Below are 18,227 nucleotides of genomic sequence, written 5' to 3' on the forward strand. Positions count from 1 at the left end.
AATAAACAGAAGTTTTATTGCATGACAATCAAGCCTGGTTGCTGGATAAACGTTCCTTTTTGTCCTGTATGTATATGATGTATATATAATATATGTAACGTGTATGCACTATACAGTATGTTTGCAAATTGCATGTGTATGCATGGTATGTGTGTATATACTGTATAATTTTGTGTAATCTGTATGTATTAGTGTATAAATGTATATCTAAGTGCAGAAATGTGTGCGTATAAGTGTATATAAAAGTGAGTGAAGGATTTTAGAAGTTTATCTGTGTGTAGATAATATAAATGTGTGTACATAAGTGCGTAAATGTGTGCAGTTGTATAAACGTGTCTGTACCAATATGTATATATATTTTTTTTTTAAGGGGAAGGGGGACCCATGCAGAAATCTGCTATGGGGCCCAAGCTCTCCTAGTTACGCCACTGGATGTCAGGGTACTCCTTTCACTAAATGCGTAGTTCTGTCCACCAATTTAGGAACATTCTGACTCTGGGAGGTAGATGGACTCTTTGGTCTAAATGGAGTGGGTTGTCCCAAACGTCCAAAATCCAGCACTGGAATCTCCGAGTATGGCTCTGACTCCATTGGACAGATTGGATACAGGCCGTCATCTGCCCCAAAATTCTCATGGCTTCTCTTATTGTACAATAATGATGGTGTTGAAAGTCTGCACATCTTTTCGGGAGGAAGAAAAGACATCTGTAGAGATGTGTTTAGAAGTGTGCCTAGGAATATTGTCTCTTTACTGGGGGTAAGATTTGATTTTTACCAGTTTATGTACCATCCCAGTTGTTGCAGAGTAGTAATCGTTAGATTCCTGTGTTGTATAGGTTCCTGTTCTGTTTGACTAATTATCAGTAGGTGGTCCAGATATGGAATCACGACACTTTCTTGGATCTTAAAAATGCCACTACTTCTACCATTATTTTTGAAAATGTCTTTGGGGCAAATGAAATCCCGAACGGGAGAGCTTTGTATTGAAAACAAGCTGTGTTTCCCTCCAGAGTGACTACTGCAAATCTGAGGAATTTTTGGGATGGTGGAAAGATTGGTACGCGGTAGTATGGGCCTTTAAAGTCGATGGCACATAAGAATGCATTTGACTGGATTAAGAGGATGGCTGAGCAAATAGTCTCCATTTTGAATCTTCTGCAAAGAATATGCCTGTTCAGATTCTTCAGGTTGAAGATTAGACGGAATGTTCCATTTGGTTTTGTTAAGAGAAATAGAGGAGAATAATGTCCTTTTCTCTGTGACTCTTTGGGAACCGGAGTTATCACATCAATTTCCTTTAGTTTCAAAACCTCTTGCCATAAGGGTTAATGGCTGGGATGATTGCTTTGTCACCACAAAGTTGTTGGAAGGAAGAGCGTTTAGCTCTAACTTGTATCCGTCTAACAGAATCCCTAAGACCCATGGATTTGAGGTTATTTGGGTCCAATAATGACGGAATTGAAGTAGCCTTCCTCCCACTCTGGCGTCATTGTTTTCTAAAGGTAGATACTGAGCTGCTAGAACTGAGTAGGAACCCTCTTCTTCTTCCACCTATGGGATAACTCCATCTACCTTGTTTACCCTTTCCTCTGTAAGGATCTTTGGGGCCACAAAAGGATTGTTTCTTTTGACCCATTCTTGTTTCAGGGAAGCCTTTCTTACGATCTGCAGCTTTTTCAAGGAATGCGTCTAACTCTGCACCAAACACATATTAACCCTGGAAAGGAAGACTACACAACTTAGCTTTAGATCTGCAATCACCACCCCACTGTCTCAACCAAATTGCAAGTCTGACTGAATTCGATAAAGCATCTTCTTTTGCGCTAAATCGAACTCCCTCAGCCGAGGCATCCGCAATGAAGGCTGTAGCAGATTTTAGAATGGGTATAGTATCAAGTAGCATTTCTCTTGAGGTGCCGGTTTTAATATGGTTCTCCAATTCAGATAACCAAAAGAAAAAAGTGTGGGAAATAGATGTTGTGGCTATGTCTACCTTCAAATTTAGCATGGCAGCTTCCCATGCCTTTTTCAGTAAGCTGTCACCTTTTCTGTCCATTGGATCCTTGAGCTGTATGGCGTCCTCAAATGAGAAATCATTTTTTTTCGTAATTTTTGTCACTTGAACATCTACTTTGGGTGTAGCGTTCCAATTTTTTACTTCTTCATCATCAAACATAAGACGATTTTTAAACTCTGTACAAATAGAAATTCTATTCTCCGATTCTCTCCATTCTTCCAATATCAATTCCTTGAGTGTATTATTTATTGGGAAGACTCTTTTCTTTTTTGCTCTAAGTATGCCAAAGAGTTCGTCTTGGACACACTGGGGCAGATTTACTTACCCGGTCCATTCGCGATCCAGAGGCGCGTTCTCTGCGCTGGATTCGGGTCTGGCCGGGATTCATTAAGGAAATTCCTCCGCCGTCCACCAGGTGGCGCTGCTGCGCTGAAAAGCATCGGAACGCACTGGAGTTCACAGAGCCGGGCAGAGTGAAGGTAAGTGCAAACTCCGCGACAGATTTTTTTTTTAAATGCGGCGGTTTTTCCGAATCCGTCGGGTTTTCGTTCGTTTTTTGTTCTAACTCCATGGCATGGTTCAGCCTCTGGTTACCACACAGCTCTACTTCCCCATTATATATAGATATTTTTCCTGCCGCGCAGAGGTCTGTGTTGTGTCACAGCTGCTAAGGTAACCTGTGTGTGACTGAAGGTGTAGTGAGAAGCTGCTGGGAACTTGTGTGACACCAGGTCCTCTCACCGGCACTACAGCATCTCATTTCTTTTTTAATGTGGGATGCTACAGTCCATGTAACGTGTTTATGTGTTCTGGGAATCAATATCGTTGTTAAAGGGGTTTGCCTGCAAAAGAAATTCTCAAATTTCAATCCCCTAGTGATGCTTACACAATAAAGATCATTTTTAACCCCTTACTTTACAATTTGTCTTGGTTTTATTGCTGTTTTAGCTACTATTACTCAGTGATGATCAGTGTAAGATTCCAGAGTGTCGGTGGGTCTGCGGATTTCCCGACGTTTTCAGGATTTTCGCCCATTGGCAGGTATTTAGAAGGGTTGTGTCAAACGTGATCATTTTTAGCGCAGCGTCTCCGGCTTTCATGCAATAGAAATCGGGGGGGCCATCGGATCCGATTGATTCGGACTAAGTGCGGGATTTAAGATTAAAATTGTGTCACAACCAATGCACTTACAAACACGGGGAAGAAGATGGTGAACTCTGGCGGACCTAAACAGGGAAGCGACAGATGCAAGATATCGGGCGCACAATCTTAGTGAATCGTGGCACAGTGCATTGTCGTCGGACAATGCACTTTCGGAGACTCCGAGGGACCGGGTAAGTAAATGTGCCCCATTATGATCCCTCTTGTTCTGTGTGCTGACAATGTGGTTAGATTATCAGGGTACAAGGTTTATATACACTTTCATTTACCTTCTGAACATTGAGACACATTTACTAAGGGTCTGCGGACTGCATTTCCGTAGGGTTTCCCGACGGTTTCCGATTTGTGCCGCATTGAACAGGGGATTTTGGCACACGCAATCGGATATTGCCGCAATTGCGCCTGCTTTTATGTGACACAAATCGGGGGCGAGGCCGTCGGACGATCCGACTGATACTGACAAACCGCGGAATTTAGCATTTAAATTGTGTCGCAAGCAATGCACTTACATACACCGGGAAGAAGAAGGTGAACTCCGACGGACCTAAGCGGGGAAGCGTCAGATGCAGGATATCGCCCACACACTACAAGTGAATCGCGGCAGCTGTTCCTCCTCATCGGGCAACGCACCTAGGGGATCGCGCAGGGACCGGGTAAGTAAATCTGCCATTGTACTAGGATCTGACAAATAGAAGGAGAGATGAGACAGATCAGAGATGAGATCCATGAGGCACATTTACATACCAGGTCACTTGAGTTCACTGAAAGTGCATTGTCCCCTCTATAATGCTGCGTGCAGCGATTTACTAAGCTCTTGCGCCAGAAATCTTGAATGTATCGCTTCCCCGCTCAGGGGAACCATCTTTTTTGTGGTGCATAGAGCGTGCAACAAAATTTGAAAGTTAAATACGGCGCTCGGTATGAATCAGTCCGATGGCACGCCCCCTAATTTGTGTCACATGGAAGCCAGCGCAGCTGCGCCACAAAAGGGTTTCGTGCGACACAATCACAGCGCACACACTTCTTAAATACCTGTGCAAGCCGTTTTAGCCATGAAGAATGTGAACAGTCTGACTAAAGTGTGTCGCAAAGCCCTTAGTAAATGTACCCCAATGACACAGTCAGCACTGCTTCATCTCTGTCACACTATCAGATTTGATATGCCTCCCTCCCCCTCTCCCTGCTGCTAGCTCTCCTCTCCCTGCTGCTGTTTTTTTGCTGGCTAGCAGGAAATAAGTGTGTGCATCAGCAGAGAAGAGCTCAGCTTCAGAGCGTTAGACAAGATGGCTACCGACCAGGGCCGATTCTAGCATATTTAATGCGAATATTAAAATGCTGCCCCCTCTCCCCCAGTATAAAACGATTCTGGCCCCATATAATATATACAGCCACCCCAGTATAAAACAATTCTGGCCCCATATAATATATACAGCCCCCTCCCCAGTATAAAACAATCTTGGCTCCATATAAATATATACAGCCCCTCACCCCACCCAGTATAAAACAATTCTGGCCCCAAATAATATATACAGCCCACCACTTTCCCCCTGTATAAAAGGATTGTGGCTGCAAATAAATATATATAGATGCCCCCCACCCCTACCACATTTTATCAGTATTTGCCCCTATTAGTCACATTTAATTAATAATTGGAAAAATAATAATGAAAAATAATAAAACGTATACTCCCTTTGCGGCAGGGTGTACTCCGAAGTATAAAAAAAGTTATTAGCACCAGAAGATGGCAAAATTAAAAAAAAAAAAAATTCTACACAAGTTTGTAATGTTTGCAAAAGTATGAAAACATTATAAAACCTATCCAAATTTAGTATCCCCGTGATCGCACCAACCCAAAGAATAAAGTAGACATGTCTTTTGGGGCGCACAGTGAAAGCCGTAAAATTGCAAGCCCACAAGAAAACGACGCAAATGCAGTTTTTCACCAATTTCATTTGGAATTTTTTTCCGCTTCCAGTACACGGCATGAAAGAATAAATACCATAACTATGAAGTGCTATTTGTTACGCAGAAAACAAGCCATCACAGAGCTCTTTAATTGTAAAAAAAAAAGTTATAGATTTTTGATTGTGGGGAGTGAAAAATAAAAATGAAAAAACAAAAAAGGGCAAGGTCCTTAACCCCTTAATGACCGCCCTATTGGCTTTTTACGGCGGTCGTTAAGGGTACTTCTTCTGATTTCGGGACACCTGGTCTCGCTGGTGCCAGTGTCCGGCTGTGATGTCACAGCCCAGACCCGGCACTAACACCCAGGGGATCCGATCCCTCCTGCTGCTGCCCCGGGGTCCGGAGAGTGCCCCGAGGCTTCCGGATCCTCGTCTCGCTGGGTTCTGCCTTCCTGGCAGGACGTGGCTGTAGGTAACTGAGCATGCTGTGCATCTGAAGACGGTGTCTTAGTCTTGGGTTTATTCTCTCCTCCCTGGTACCAGGAGCCATGAAAGATTTAATTTGAAAGTCCCCATACAATGGGGGGGTTTGAGCCCTAGATAAAAATCTCTTAACAATTACGATCAGCAGGGGGGAAAAAGTATGATTTTGTTTGTGTCCCCCTTTAAATAGTTAAAGGAAAGTTATGGACGCAGCCATTTTGTAGCTTAAGGCTCAGTCCCATTTTTTGGATTCTGACCTGCGTCTCTTTATATGGTTATAACTTTTGAACACTGTTACTTATCAAAGCGATTCTGAGATTGTTTTTTCCCCACATGTTGTACTTCATTTTAGCGGTAAATTTTGGCTGATAAGTTTTGCGTTTATTACAAAAAAAAAGATTACATTTCCCATATGTCTACTTTACATTTTCATAATTTTTGAAATGTTAGGATAATTTATTTTGACGTTACGCGGCTTACAAATTGAATAGCGATTTTCCGTATTTTCAGAATTGACTATTTTGGGGATAAATACAGTTTGAAATTAAATTTTACATATTTAGCATTAAAACCACCCTATATAATCAACCCATTTTCAAATCTGCACCCCTCAAGCTATCAGACACATCATTTACAAAGAATGTTAACCCCTTGAGATCTTCATAGTAATTGAATCAAAATGGCGGTGAAATTTAGAATGGTCAAATTTTGTCGGTTATACGTTCATTTAGCCCTAAAATTTACACATTTCTAAAAGATAAAAAGAGAAAACCCACCATACAATTTGTTCTACAATTTCTCCTGAGTGCAGAGATCCCCCACATGTGGCTGTTACTTTTGTTATGGGGGCACAGAGAGGCGCAGAAAGGAAGGAGCACCCTGCAGCTGCCCGGTTTCCTCATTGGCTATAAAATTTTTGCTTTTTCGTTATTGGGGCCATGTGATGGCATTCTTTTTGCGGGATGAGATGCTTTTTCAAGTGTTACCATTTTGGGGTTGGTATCTCCTATTGTTGAAAATTTAGGAACTTTTTTTGAGGTCATGAGTAGAAAAGCATCAATTCTGTACTGGATTTTTTTACTTTTTTTTTTTTTTTATGTTCACCGTATAGCCTAATAAGATGTTATCTTTATTCTATGGGTCGATACGATTACGGGGATACCAGACATGAATATTATTTCTTATGTTTTACTAAATTTGCCAAATAAATCCCTAATGTGGGGGAAAATCTATCATTTTGCGTCTTCCAAGTGGCATAACATTGTTAAGTTTTTGGCTACAGACCTGGAGTACATATGTTTTGTTGATCACTTTTTATTGCATTTTTAGTGGGATATAATAGGTAAAAATCATAATTTTTGGCGGGTTTTTTTTTACGGCGTTCATCATATGGGTTCAATAGTGATTTAGCTGTATTCTACGGGTTGTTACGGACGCGGTGATACTATATATGTGGGGTTTGTGTTATGATTTAGACCTTTTTGAGCGTTATATGTTTTGGGGCTTATGGGCATTTTTTGTGATTTATAAAGTAATTTTTTATTGAAGAACATTTTTTTTTACATTTTTTACTTGATCCACCATGGGACATGAACAAGCAATCATCTGATTGCTTGTTCATGATAATACTCTGCAATACTGATGTATTGCAGGGTATTAGCAGTGTCAGCCTATGCAGATGCATTGGCTGACACTTTGCGTTTAAGATGACGTCACAGACGCCATCTTAAAGGCACTGCCTTCAGGCTTCTCTGGGGTCCCAATCGGACCCCAGAGGTGCCATAGCAGCAATCGGCGCCCCCGAAAATGGTACGGGGGGGGGGTGTCGATCGTGGGGTAAAGACCCCCGGAAGGCATGTTAAATGCCGCGGTCACGTTGACCGCGGCATTTAACGGGTTAAACAGCCCACTCCGACCGCGGGTGTTACCCGGGGATGTCAGCGGTAGATTACCGCTGACATCCCCCGACCCCCTATGCCAGTTCGGCTCCTGTGCAGAGCTGAATCGGCATCGTCTCTGCGCAGTAGCTAAACTGCGCTGAGCGCTATTCGGGGGATTCAGCGCTGTACAGCTACGGCGCAGAGCGCTAATGGGTTAAATGCTTTAAAACTGTTTAAAAACATAACGAAGATAAGCGCCGGCACCAGCTCAGCCTGAGCTGGTGCACGGCATGTGCTGCTTATAAGTCCTATCCGAAGTGGTAGGTTTCCTTTAATAAAATCTCATGAATAAGCTATAGACCCCAAAAATGAATTATTTTTTACAAGTCTTTCTCACCCTGCAAATAATAAGCCCTCATATGTTCACATTACCAAAAAAATTTAAATTTTATAGCCTGTACATTGTGACAATACAAATTTGCTGTGAATGGCGCTGCTTCCATTCTATGCTCGGCCTTGCGCCAGGATAGTTTACCACCATTTAATTGGACATCAAACTTTGCAGAGCGTTTCATCATTTTATTCATTATGAAACTGTCAGTTTTGGCATACATTAATGTATTTTCCCAAAAAATTCGAAAGTTTCTAAATCGCAGGTCCATATTGTTTAAACCCATGTGAAACACTTAAAGGACACCTGTCATCAGGTCTGTGTCACTTGTCCTGTCACTACTACCTGTTGGAGCAGCTCACAAGGATCCCATCCCAGCCTTTATCTAGTTATTTCATACATTAATCATTGTAAAATCATCTATTCTTTATCATGTAAATGAGGCTGGTCACATGGTCAGAGGCAGTGATGTCACCCCTGTTACCCCTCCCCCTGCTCATGTCTGTGTGTAATGTATAGTAAAGTATTGCTGGTATCTGCGCTGCATCTGCAGACATGCTGCATCCTCCTAATATACAGGTGAGAGACACATACATCAGCTACACATGAATCTGACATGCTCTGCTATAACATGGCTGCAGCCTGGAGCTGCTGTATCTCTCCTATACACACACACACATGCACACACAGGCTGCAGGGGGCGCCAGTACCAGGAAGCACATCATTATACAGCCTCACATCATTATACAGGCTGTCAGTCATGCACTGGGGGTGTGGCTGTGCCTCCCACTCATGAATAGAGTGGACAGCTTGAATATGCTAATGCTTCATTGGACATTTCACAGGTCATTTGCATACAGCTTTAGGACCTCATTGCTTAGGTTTACAGGCATGTAGAGGGACAATAAAGGGATAGAGGCAATGCTCTCTAATGGCAGTTTATGAAAATATATTTAGTTTAGGGGGTTATTTTGCATGACGGGTTCTCGGGTTAATAGACTTAATAGAAATTGTTTTACATATGTTGAGGGGTGAAGTTTCTATAGTGGGGTAATTTATGGGGTTTTACTATTATTTAGGCCTTTCAAAGTCACTTGGAAGCTGAGTTGTCCCTCAAAATGTGAGTTTTGGCGATTTTTATGAAAATGAGAAAAATCACACCTAAAGTTCTACGCCTCATAACATCCTAGAAAAATGAGAGGACGCATAAAATATCATCTTAACATAAAGCAGACATTCTGTAAATGTTAATTATCAAGCTTTTTGGGTAGTTTTACTTCCTGTCTGGAAAGCAGAACATTTTAAACTTTGAAAATGAAGAAATTTTACACACTTTTGCCAAATTTTTATTTTTTTTCAGAACGAAACGCAAAACTTATCACTTAAAATTTACAACTAACATGCAGTACAATGCGTCACGAGAAAACAGTCTCAAAATCACCTGGATATGTTAAAGCGTTCCAAAGTTCTAACCAATCATCGTGACACAGGGCAGATTCGAAAAATCAAGTCTGGTCATTGAGCTGAAAATTAGTGTCGGTGATAAGGGGTTATAGTGGCCAGAATCGTCCACATTAGAGTGGCAAATTTTGCTGCTCTTTAAAGGGCTCCGCATTCTGCCGCCTTTTCATCTCACCTCATGGCAGATGCGGCACAACTACCGGCCCCAAGTCAGAAGTCACAAGTCACAGGGCCGGAAACCAGGGGCAACTGAAATAGTGTACACCAGGACTGAGAGAGACAGGCTTGAATTATATCTGTGACATTCTGTATTTTTGTTAATAACAGTGAATTACAAAATGTGTTATTTTGTTATCCTAAGTACATATAAGAAATCTGTCTGTTTACACTGCTAATCTTGGACTCCAGTCTGCTGTATTGTAAAAAAAACACAAAGCCCTGCAGAAGAGTCAAGTTCTGAAGAAGAAGCAGCACCAATACCAGTGTCAGGTCATCGGTCTAGCAGTGCTGTATAGCCGGTGTTTGTCATTAGTGTGTGACATCATGCTCTACACACTATGCAACTAGTACTGGGTGGTGTCCTTATGAGAAGAGGGACGTGGCTCCGGCATTGCACAGCAACACATTCCTCCCAGCTGCACACGGGCTGCCGCCCACTGAGGCTTTCTCTGCGCCACCACCCTGCTTCAGGAGCCCTCTGTCCTTCTACTGGTCAGATGTCACAGGCATAGCTTGCGTGCGAAAACGCCGATTGGACGTAAATTCACGTTCTTTTCACCCAATTGGCCAGAACTTCCCGTCCCTCTTCCGCCATCTCCAATGACTGATCGAGCGGGTGACTGCATGCCCTGTGATTGGCTGACCGGGAACATGGCGAGGACGGAGCACGGAGGAGCCGTCAGTGACCCCCGGCTCTGCCCGATGGCCGAGGAGGGAGAGTTGCCATGGAGCGGGCGGCAGGAGCGGCCGGAACCCCCTAGATGGGGCTCTCAGCATGCAGGGGCCAGGGAGCTAGCGGAACTTTACTCTCCAGGTAAGCAGCTGACAAATGCAAGTCTGAGGGGGCGCGGACACACCCGGGGCCACTCACGTGTCTGGGGACCGGCGCCCTCACCTAACACACCCACGTTCACATCACAACTGCCTCCAGAGACCGGTGTCAGCCTGGGAAGCAGAGACCTGGGCTGCTGCAGAACCTCCTGACAATCTTCACTGTCAGTCACTGCCACTTGAGGAGATAACGGTCTCCATAGCGACTGGTTTCATATGCCTCGTTTGTGGCTTCGTATTTCCCCTTCATCATCTTATGTGTATCCCCCAATCTTCTGGATACACATTATCCCTTCCCGATTCTTTCACCCTATGGTCTCAGTAGCCAGTCACCTTCATCTCTTGGATGTAGCTCTCATACTTGGAGTAGAGGTGTTTTCGGCAAAAGAAATATAAAGGAATATCCCTCCTCCTAATGCAAAGTTTCGCACTATCCCAATCATTTCTGATGGGTGGCTCATTACACCAGTTATCCCAGTGTATTCACCAGAGCAAATTCTCATCCCATGGAAGAAAACGTAAGCCTCCTAAAGTCCGCCGGTCGGGACCCTCCGGCCCTTCCCCTGCGGTGGCCGGCCTGTCCGCCGGTCGGGACCCTCCGGCCCTTCCCCTGCGTTGGCCGGCCTGTCCGCCGGTCGGGACCCTCCGGCCCTTCCCCTGCGGTGGCCGACCTGTCCGGCAGTCTGTCCGGCAGCCTCTATCACTTCTTTTCTGATCCTTTCTAGCATTGATGCCACATCATTTTGCAGGTTAAAGGGAACCTGCAGGTTAAAGGAACCCTTTTTATGGCTCCCCGTAGAGAATAGTGTACACATTGCCAAATAGTTTTATAGTAGAACTGGCTTTTTCTGAATAAAAGATAAGTAAGATCAAACTTTACCTTTCTGTAGAGCTGTGTCCCTAGTCCCATGGGAGTGGCCAGAGAGGAGTGGTTCAAACCCCCCCACCCCCAACCTCATGAAACTGCTTTGGCATTGATTTCAAATAAAAATTTTAAAAAAACCATGTCCCCTATAACGCCTCCCCCCATCGTTTTCCCCTTCAGGACGTCATACATGTCTGCCCCACTCCTCATTGGCCCCTCCCATGCGACTAGGGACATAGCTCTGCGTACAGAAAGGTAAACTTTCATCTAACTTATCTCTTGCCTTGCCCTTCCCAGCATAAGCCGAGAATACGTCATCCCTGTGTTGTCCTTGACAGGCAGAAGTAATCAATCTCATCACCATCCCTTAGCTACTGTGTATGAGTGATCCAGCTCAAGGTTAATTAGTACTGTCTGGACAGTTCAGGCAGCTCCTGTGTATTTGGAAGTAATGTGTCTATGTACGGAAGCCAGCTTTCCCAAGGTCCTAAATTTTATAATAGTTTTTTTTTTAGCAAAACCACTCAGTTCAGGAAGATACACAATATGTTTCTGTATCGGTCTCGCTACAGCATTCTCAATGTATGTTTGGCATAAAAACAAATGGTAGATTTCCTTAAAGGGCACCTACCACCACAAATCTACCTGTAAAGGTAGATTGGGTGGTAGGTGGATCAATGGGACGTGAGCATAGCCCTTTAAGGGCTAATCCTAACGTCCCCACGCTTTTTTGATAACTTTTATTACACATATATTCAAATTTACTTATGCGGCTACTGGGGCGTGGAGTAGCCGCCTCTGAGGTTACACGAGGCGGCTACTCCACGCCCCGGTAGCCACTTTACCCCTCCTACTCACCCATCTTGGGCGCGCAGCTCCGCGTAGCTGCGCGCCCTCGTCCGGCGATCCTGCCGTCTGCGCATGCGCAAAAGAGCAGGCCCGCGCCTGCGCGGTCACTGCTCCGAAACAGGCACGGGCCTGCTCTTTAAAGCCCAGGTTCCTTTAAAGCCCAGGTCACACTTTTGAGTCTGGACCTCTGTTAGTAACTAGCTTTCATCACTATAGCAATAATACTGGAAGTCAAACAGTTCCATTAAAATGTCTGCTTCCGTGAGGCCCCTTCCACACTTGGGTTGCAGATCACGTCAGAGTTTGATCAGGGTGCGATCAGTGTTTGGTAGTGAAAAACGCGCATTTTGCATCAGAGTGCAATCAGTTTTCAGTCAGAGTTTGTTCAGTGTCTCAGTTTTTCATGCGCGTTTTTAATGCAATTTCAATGCGTTTTTCACACGCAGAAAATGCACGTGAAATGGACGCAGGACTGAGCTCTATCTTTTCTATGGCAATTGATGCATGAAAAACGTATTGCACTTGCATGTGTCTCAGAGAGCAATGCGTTTTTTATGCGTCTCCATAGACTTGTATAGTGCGTTTTTCACGCGCGAGACTTGCAAAAGTAGAGCATGTCGAGATTTAAACGCGCGTTAAAAAAATATGCAAGTCTGAAAAGACCAATTGATTACAATGGGTCAGAGTGCAATGCAAGTTCTGCACATCAAAAGCACGCGCAGAAAACGTGCGTGAAAGACGCAAGTGTGAAAGGGGCCTAAGGCTTCTCTAACTGCATTAGTATTTTTTCCGGTTTACTGCTCAAACGGAAGTGGTTCAAACAAGCACTCAAACTGAAGTCTTTAAAAGTCCATTTAAATCAATGAGCTTTTTAACGCATCCGTCATCCTTCCATTATTCTGGTTGATACATTTGTGAACTGGGCCTTACACTGCAGATTTTATGTTTCACCATCAATTGATTTTTAAATGATTGCAGATAACAATTTGCATTCACCTGGTCCTGAGAAGTGAATCCCAGACTTTATACTGATCCTTCTTTACATCACATCATGTACTATAGTAACATCCAGGACTGCTGTCACAAGTCCTCTTCATGCCTTTAGAAAAAGTCCTTTATTTGCTGTCCACATAGAAACCTAGCCTAAGACTTCTGACTGCAACTGTCAGCCAAGGTCATTTTGGTAAACGGCAACATACAGAGTTGCAGACACAGATTTGTATGTACAAATAACAAAAATTTCACAAAAGCTCAAACCTTAACCTATTATGTAAAGGAAAAAACATTCGATAGGGGGGGGGGGGGGGCGGCGCAGGGGAACACAGGTGAGAAAGTCCAAAAACACCTAAAGATTCAACAGAAGAAAGTATATTGTTCACCGCATCAACGTCCTTGCCCGCTCTTTATTAGCGCACATCAAGCGCCAAGAGTGAAGTTAGATTAGACAGTACCTTTCTTGATGGAAAAAGGTGTGCTCGTATTCCACGCTCTCACTCAGCTTTCTTCCGGTCTTGCTGGACGAAAAACTCCGGATCGTTGTTTGTTACCGGTGCGTGGGTAAAATCCTCCGACCAGGAACTGCTGCCACCGTGTGGTGTGTTCCACAAATTTCGCGGTCACTCCGGTTCACTCGTCAAAAGGAAGAGAAGATAACACGCGATAATTACCACAAAAGTTGTCTGCACTATCGCGTGTTATCTTCTCTTCCTTTTGACGAGTGAACCGGAGTGACCGCGAAATTTGTGGAACACACCACACGGTGGCAGCAGTTCCTGGTCGGAGGATTTTACCCACGCACCGGTAACAAACAACGATCCGGAGTTTTTCGTCCAGCAAGACCGGAAGAAAGCTGAGTGAGAGCGTGGAATACGAGCACACCTTTTTCCATCAAGAAAGGTACTGTTTAATCTAACTTCACTCTTGGCGCTTGATGTGCGCTAATAAAGAGCGGGCAAGGACGTTGATGCGGTGAACAATATACTTCTTTCTTCTACAGATTTGTATGTGGCTTTGGGTCTCATTCAGACGGGTGTGTTTGCAAAAAAAAAAAAAAGAAAAAAATTGGAGACATGTGATATCCGAGTGCAGTTTTATTGTATCCACATCTGTGTGTTTTTTTTTTTTTAAGGTCTGCAAAAATAAAATGGATGGGTTTCTAATTTACTTGTTTGAGAGACAACTGACCGTCATCTGTGTCCCATCCGTTTTATTTTCGTATCCATTGACTTCTACGGAGGTCTGTGCTCCCCATGTAAGAATAAAATAGTGCATGCTGCAATAAGTCTGCATATCAGTGAAAAATACAGACCTTTAAGCAGGAATAGAAATCAATGGTTCAGTATGCTATCCGCAAAAACATCATACTGCCCCAACACTTATTGGGTGTAAGCGTTTTTTGTGATGTAAAAAAGTATACGATGCTGACCCTGTAGATATGCCGATCAATTGTAAAGGGTTTGGGTGTGGTAGCTGCAACTAGGTGACAGGTTGAATGGCAGGTTCTACTCATTCCTGCTCTTTTTACCTCACTTTGAAGGGAGGAGGAGTCATGTGTCTGTTTTGCTTTATGGAGAAGGGGTGCAGGCTAATTGTTTAGTCAGCGTCCTAGATACAGTAAAGAAACCTAGAATGGCCTTGCCTCTTCCTCCTCTCCATACTACTTTAACTCATTATCTCCACGCCCTTGCTGAACCTTCTTGTCCTGTGTGTCATACATATACTCCCCCACTTACATTACAAACTGTTTATGATCTTGGTGCCTAACTTTTTGCACTGGATATAACTAACTCCTATTTCAAAATTGCAAATTCAGAGCATTAGACAGTTGTCTTAAGTCCTTGTCTTAAGACCTCATGGGTTTATAATGGGACATGTCAATACCCCACTAATCAGAGGCTAATTCGGCTTATGGTGACTTTCAGTGGTGATTAGAGATGAGCGAACATACTCGTCCGAGCTTGATGCTCGTTCGAGCATTAGCGTACTCGAAACAGCTCGTTGCTCGGACGAATACTTCGCCCGCTCGAGAAAATGGCATCTCCCGCCGTTGTGATTTTTGGCGGCCAGAAACAGAGCCAATCACAAGCCAGGAGACTCTGCACTCCACCCAGCATGACGTGGTACCCTTACACGTCAATAGCAGTGGTGGCTGGCCAGATCAGGTGACCCTGGAATAGACTAGCCCCTGTCTGCGCTGCTCGGATCATTCTGTGTCTGGATGCCGCTAGGGAGAGAGCTGCTGCTGGTCAGGGAAAGCGTTAGGGTGTTCTATTAGAATAGTGTTAGGCAGGAGTGATTCTACAAGAACCCAACAGCCCTTCTTAGGGCTACAATAATGTTTTATTTTACTTTTTTTTTTGGTTTGCCTGTGGCTGGGCTTGCTGCCATTAGTAGTGCAGCTAGTACCATATTGTGAGTAATTTGCATGGAGACTTGCTACTGTTGTGTTTAGCTCTTAGTGACACACATATCCACCTCAAACACCAAAGTGGGAAAATTTATTAGGGGTTTGATTAGAATTAGGCAGAGTCTGCTGATTTATTTTTTTTTACCTTTATTTCTTTTTATAGCTCAAAGTAATCTTGCAAAGCAGTGTGCTTTCAGTGTAGGCTAGAAAATAGCCATAGGAGAACCCCAACGGCTTACTTAGGCCTACAATAGCGTTATATTTTCCTTTTTTTTGTTTGCTTGTGGCTGGGCTTGCTGGCATTAGTAGTGCAGCTAGTACCATATTGTGAGGAATTTGCTGGGAGACTTGCGACCGTTGTGTTTAGCTCTTAGTGACAAACATATCCACCTCAAACACCAAAGTGGGACAATTTATTAGGGGTTTGATTTGAATTAGGCACAGTCTGCTGATTTATTTATTTTTTTTACGTTTTTCTTTTTATAACTCAAAGTCATCATGCACAGCACAAAATCCAGTTGTGTGCTGTCAGTGTAGGTTAGAAACTAGCCATAGCAATAGGATAGCATCGTTTTGTTTAAAAAAAATAAATAAAAAAATAAACACAAAAAATTTTTTTTTTTAAAGTTTACACTTTAATTTGGAAAATGTTTAACCCGAGGGCTAGGGGTCGAGGACGTGGGCGTCCAACTACTGCAGGGGTCAGAGGCCGTGGTCCTGGGCTGTGTGAGACCCCACCTGCTGATGAGGGAGCAGGGGAATGCCGCAGAGTTACACTCCCTAGGTTCATCATGTCTCAAGTTACTGGGACTCGTGGTAGAGCACTGTTGAGGCCAGAACAGTGCGAAGAGGTGATGTTGTGGATTGCGGACAATGCTTCTAGCCATTTGGCCACCAGTCAGTCTTCCACGCAGTCCACCCATGTCACCGAAATCGGCACTCCTCCGGCTCCTCCACCTCAGCCTCCTTCCCCCCCAGTCTGCCCCCTCCCAGCAAAATTTGGCATTTGAACCGGCATACTCTGAGGAACTGTTTTCTGGACCCTTCCCACAGTCACAAACCACTTGTCCGGTTGCTGCTGAGCTATTTTCCGATGCCCAGGTTTTCCACCGGTCGCAGTCTGTGGGTGATGATGACATTATTGACGTAGTATCATAGTATCATAGTATATAAGGCTGGAAGGAGACGCAAGTCCATCAAGTCCAACCTTCAAGAATTAAATAAATGTTTTATCCACATAACCTGTGATATTTTTTCTCTCCAGAAAGTCATCCAGGCCTCTCTTGAACATGTACATAGAGTCCGCCATAACAACCTCCTGCGGCAGAGAGTTCCATAGTCTCACTGCTCTTACAGTAAAGAACCTTTGTCTATGGTGATGGTAGAATCGCCTCTCCTCTAGGCGTAGAGGATGCCCCCTTGTTCTGGTCACAGGCCTAGGTATAAAAAGATCTTTGGAGAGATCCTTGTACTGTCCGTTCAGGTATTTGTACATTCTAATGAGGTCTCCCCTCAGTCGTCTTTTTTCTAAACTGAATAATCCCAAATTTTGTAATCTGTCATTGTATTCTAGTCCCCCCATTCCCCTAATAATCCTGGTTGCTTTCCTCTGCACCCGTTCCAGCTCTACTATATCCTTTTTATATACTGGTGCCCAAAACTGTACACAATATTCCATGTGTGGTCTGACCAGGGATTTGTATAAGGGCAAAACTATGTCTTTATCATGAGAATCTATTCCTCTCTTGATACATCCCATTATTTTATTTGCTTTAGCAGCAGCCGCCTGGCTCTGGTCACTAAAATTAAGTTTACCATCCACCAATACGCCCAAGTCCTTTTCAGCTTTACTAAGTAATTGACCGTTTAGAACATAATTATACTTTTTGTTTCCATGGCCCAAGTGCATAACTTTACATTTATCTACATTAAACCTCATCAACCATTTCTCTGCCCATCCCTCAAGCTTCCACAAATCCCTCTGTAATGCTAAACTATCGACCTCAGTATTTATTACTTTACACAGCTTAGTATCATCTGCAAATATTGAAACTTGACTGTGTAAACCCACTACAAGGTCATTAATAAAAATATTAAAAAGAAGTGGCCCCAATACTGACCCCTGTGGTACTCCACTGGTAACATCAACCCAATCTGAGAATGTGCCATTAATGACCACCCTCTGTTTTCTATCACTAAGCCAATTACTTACCCAAATACACAGATTTTCTCCTACTCCCAGCAGTCTCATTTTATATACCAACCTTTTATGTGGCACGGTGTCAAATGCCTTTGAAAAGTCCAGATATACAACATCCACAGCGTCCCCCAGATCCAGTCTTGAACTTACCTCCTCGTAGAAACCAATCAGATTAGTCTGACAGGACCGATCTCTCATAAACCCATGCTGACGCTGGGTTATAAGGTTGTGCACAGTGAGATACTCCAGGATAGCATCTCTAATAAACCCCTCAAATATTTTCCCCACCACAGCAGTTAGACTTACGGGTCTGTAGTTTCCAGGATCGCTATTTGATCCTTTTTTGTATATTGGTACCACATTTGCTATGCGCCATTCCAGTCCTCAGTGAATCTTCAAATATTAAAAATAACGGTCTGTCTATCACCGTACATAATTCATGCAGAACCCGGGGGTGTATGCCATCTGGCCCAGGTGATTTATCTATCTTAGTGGATGCGAGGCGGCGCCGTACCTCTTCCTGGGTTAAACTGTTGACATTATAAAAAGAATTTACATTA

The 18,227-nt window shown here is 43.6% G+C and overlaps 1 protein-coding gene across 3 annotated transcripts in view; it reads left to right on the plus strand.

The window, feature by feature from the left end:
- The first annotated feature begins 9,914 nt into the window (after positions 1–9,914).
- The window catches only part of PEDS1 (plasmanylethanolamine desaturase 1), a 42,039-nt gene continuing 33,726 nt past the window's right edge, over positions 9,915–18,227 (plus strand). The window contains exon 1 of one of the 3 annotated variants that reach the window (XM_072110605.1): positions 9,915–10,330. In XM_072110605.1, the coding sequence (XP_071966706.1) occupies positions 10,117–10,330 (214 nt within the window). In that variant the 5' untranslated portion in view covers positions 9,915–10,116. The remainder of the gene's footprint in view (positions 10,331–18,227) is intronic. The other 2 variants (XM_072110608.1, XM_072110606.1) reach the window with 2 other exon arrangements.

This window comes from Engystomops pustulosus, chromosome 6 (assembly GCF_040894005.1).
Source record: "Engystomops pustulosus chromosome 6, aEngPut4.maternal, whole genome shotgun sequence".
Lineage (NCBI taxonomy): Eukaryota > Metazoa > Chordata > Amphibia > Anura > Leptodactylidae > Engystomops > Engystomops pustulosus.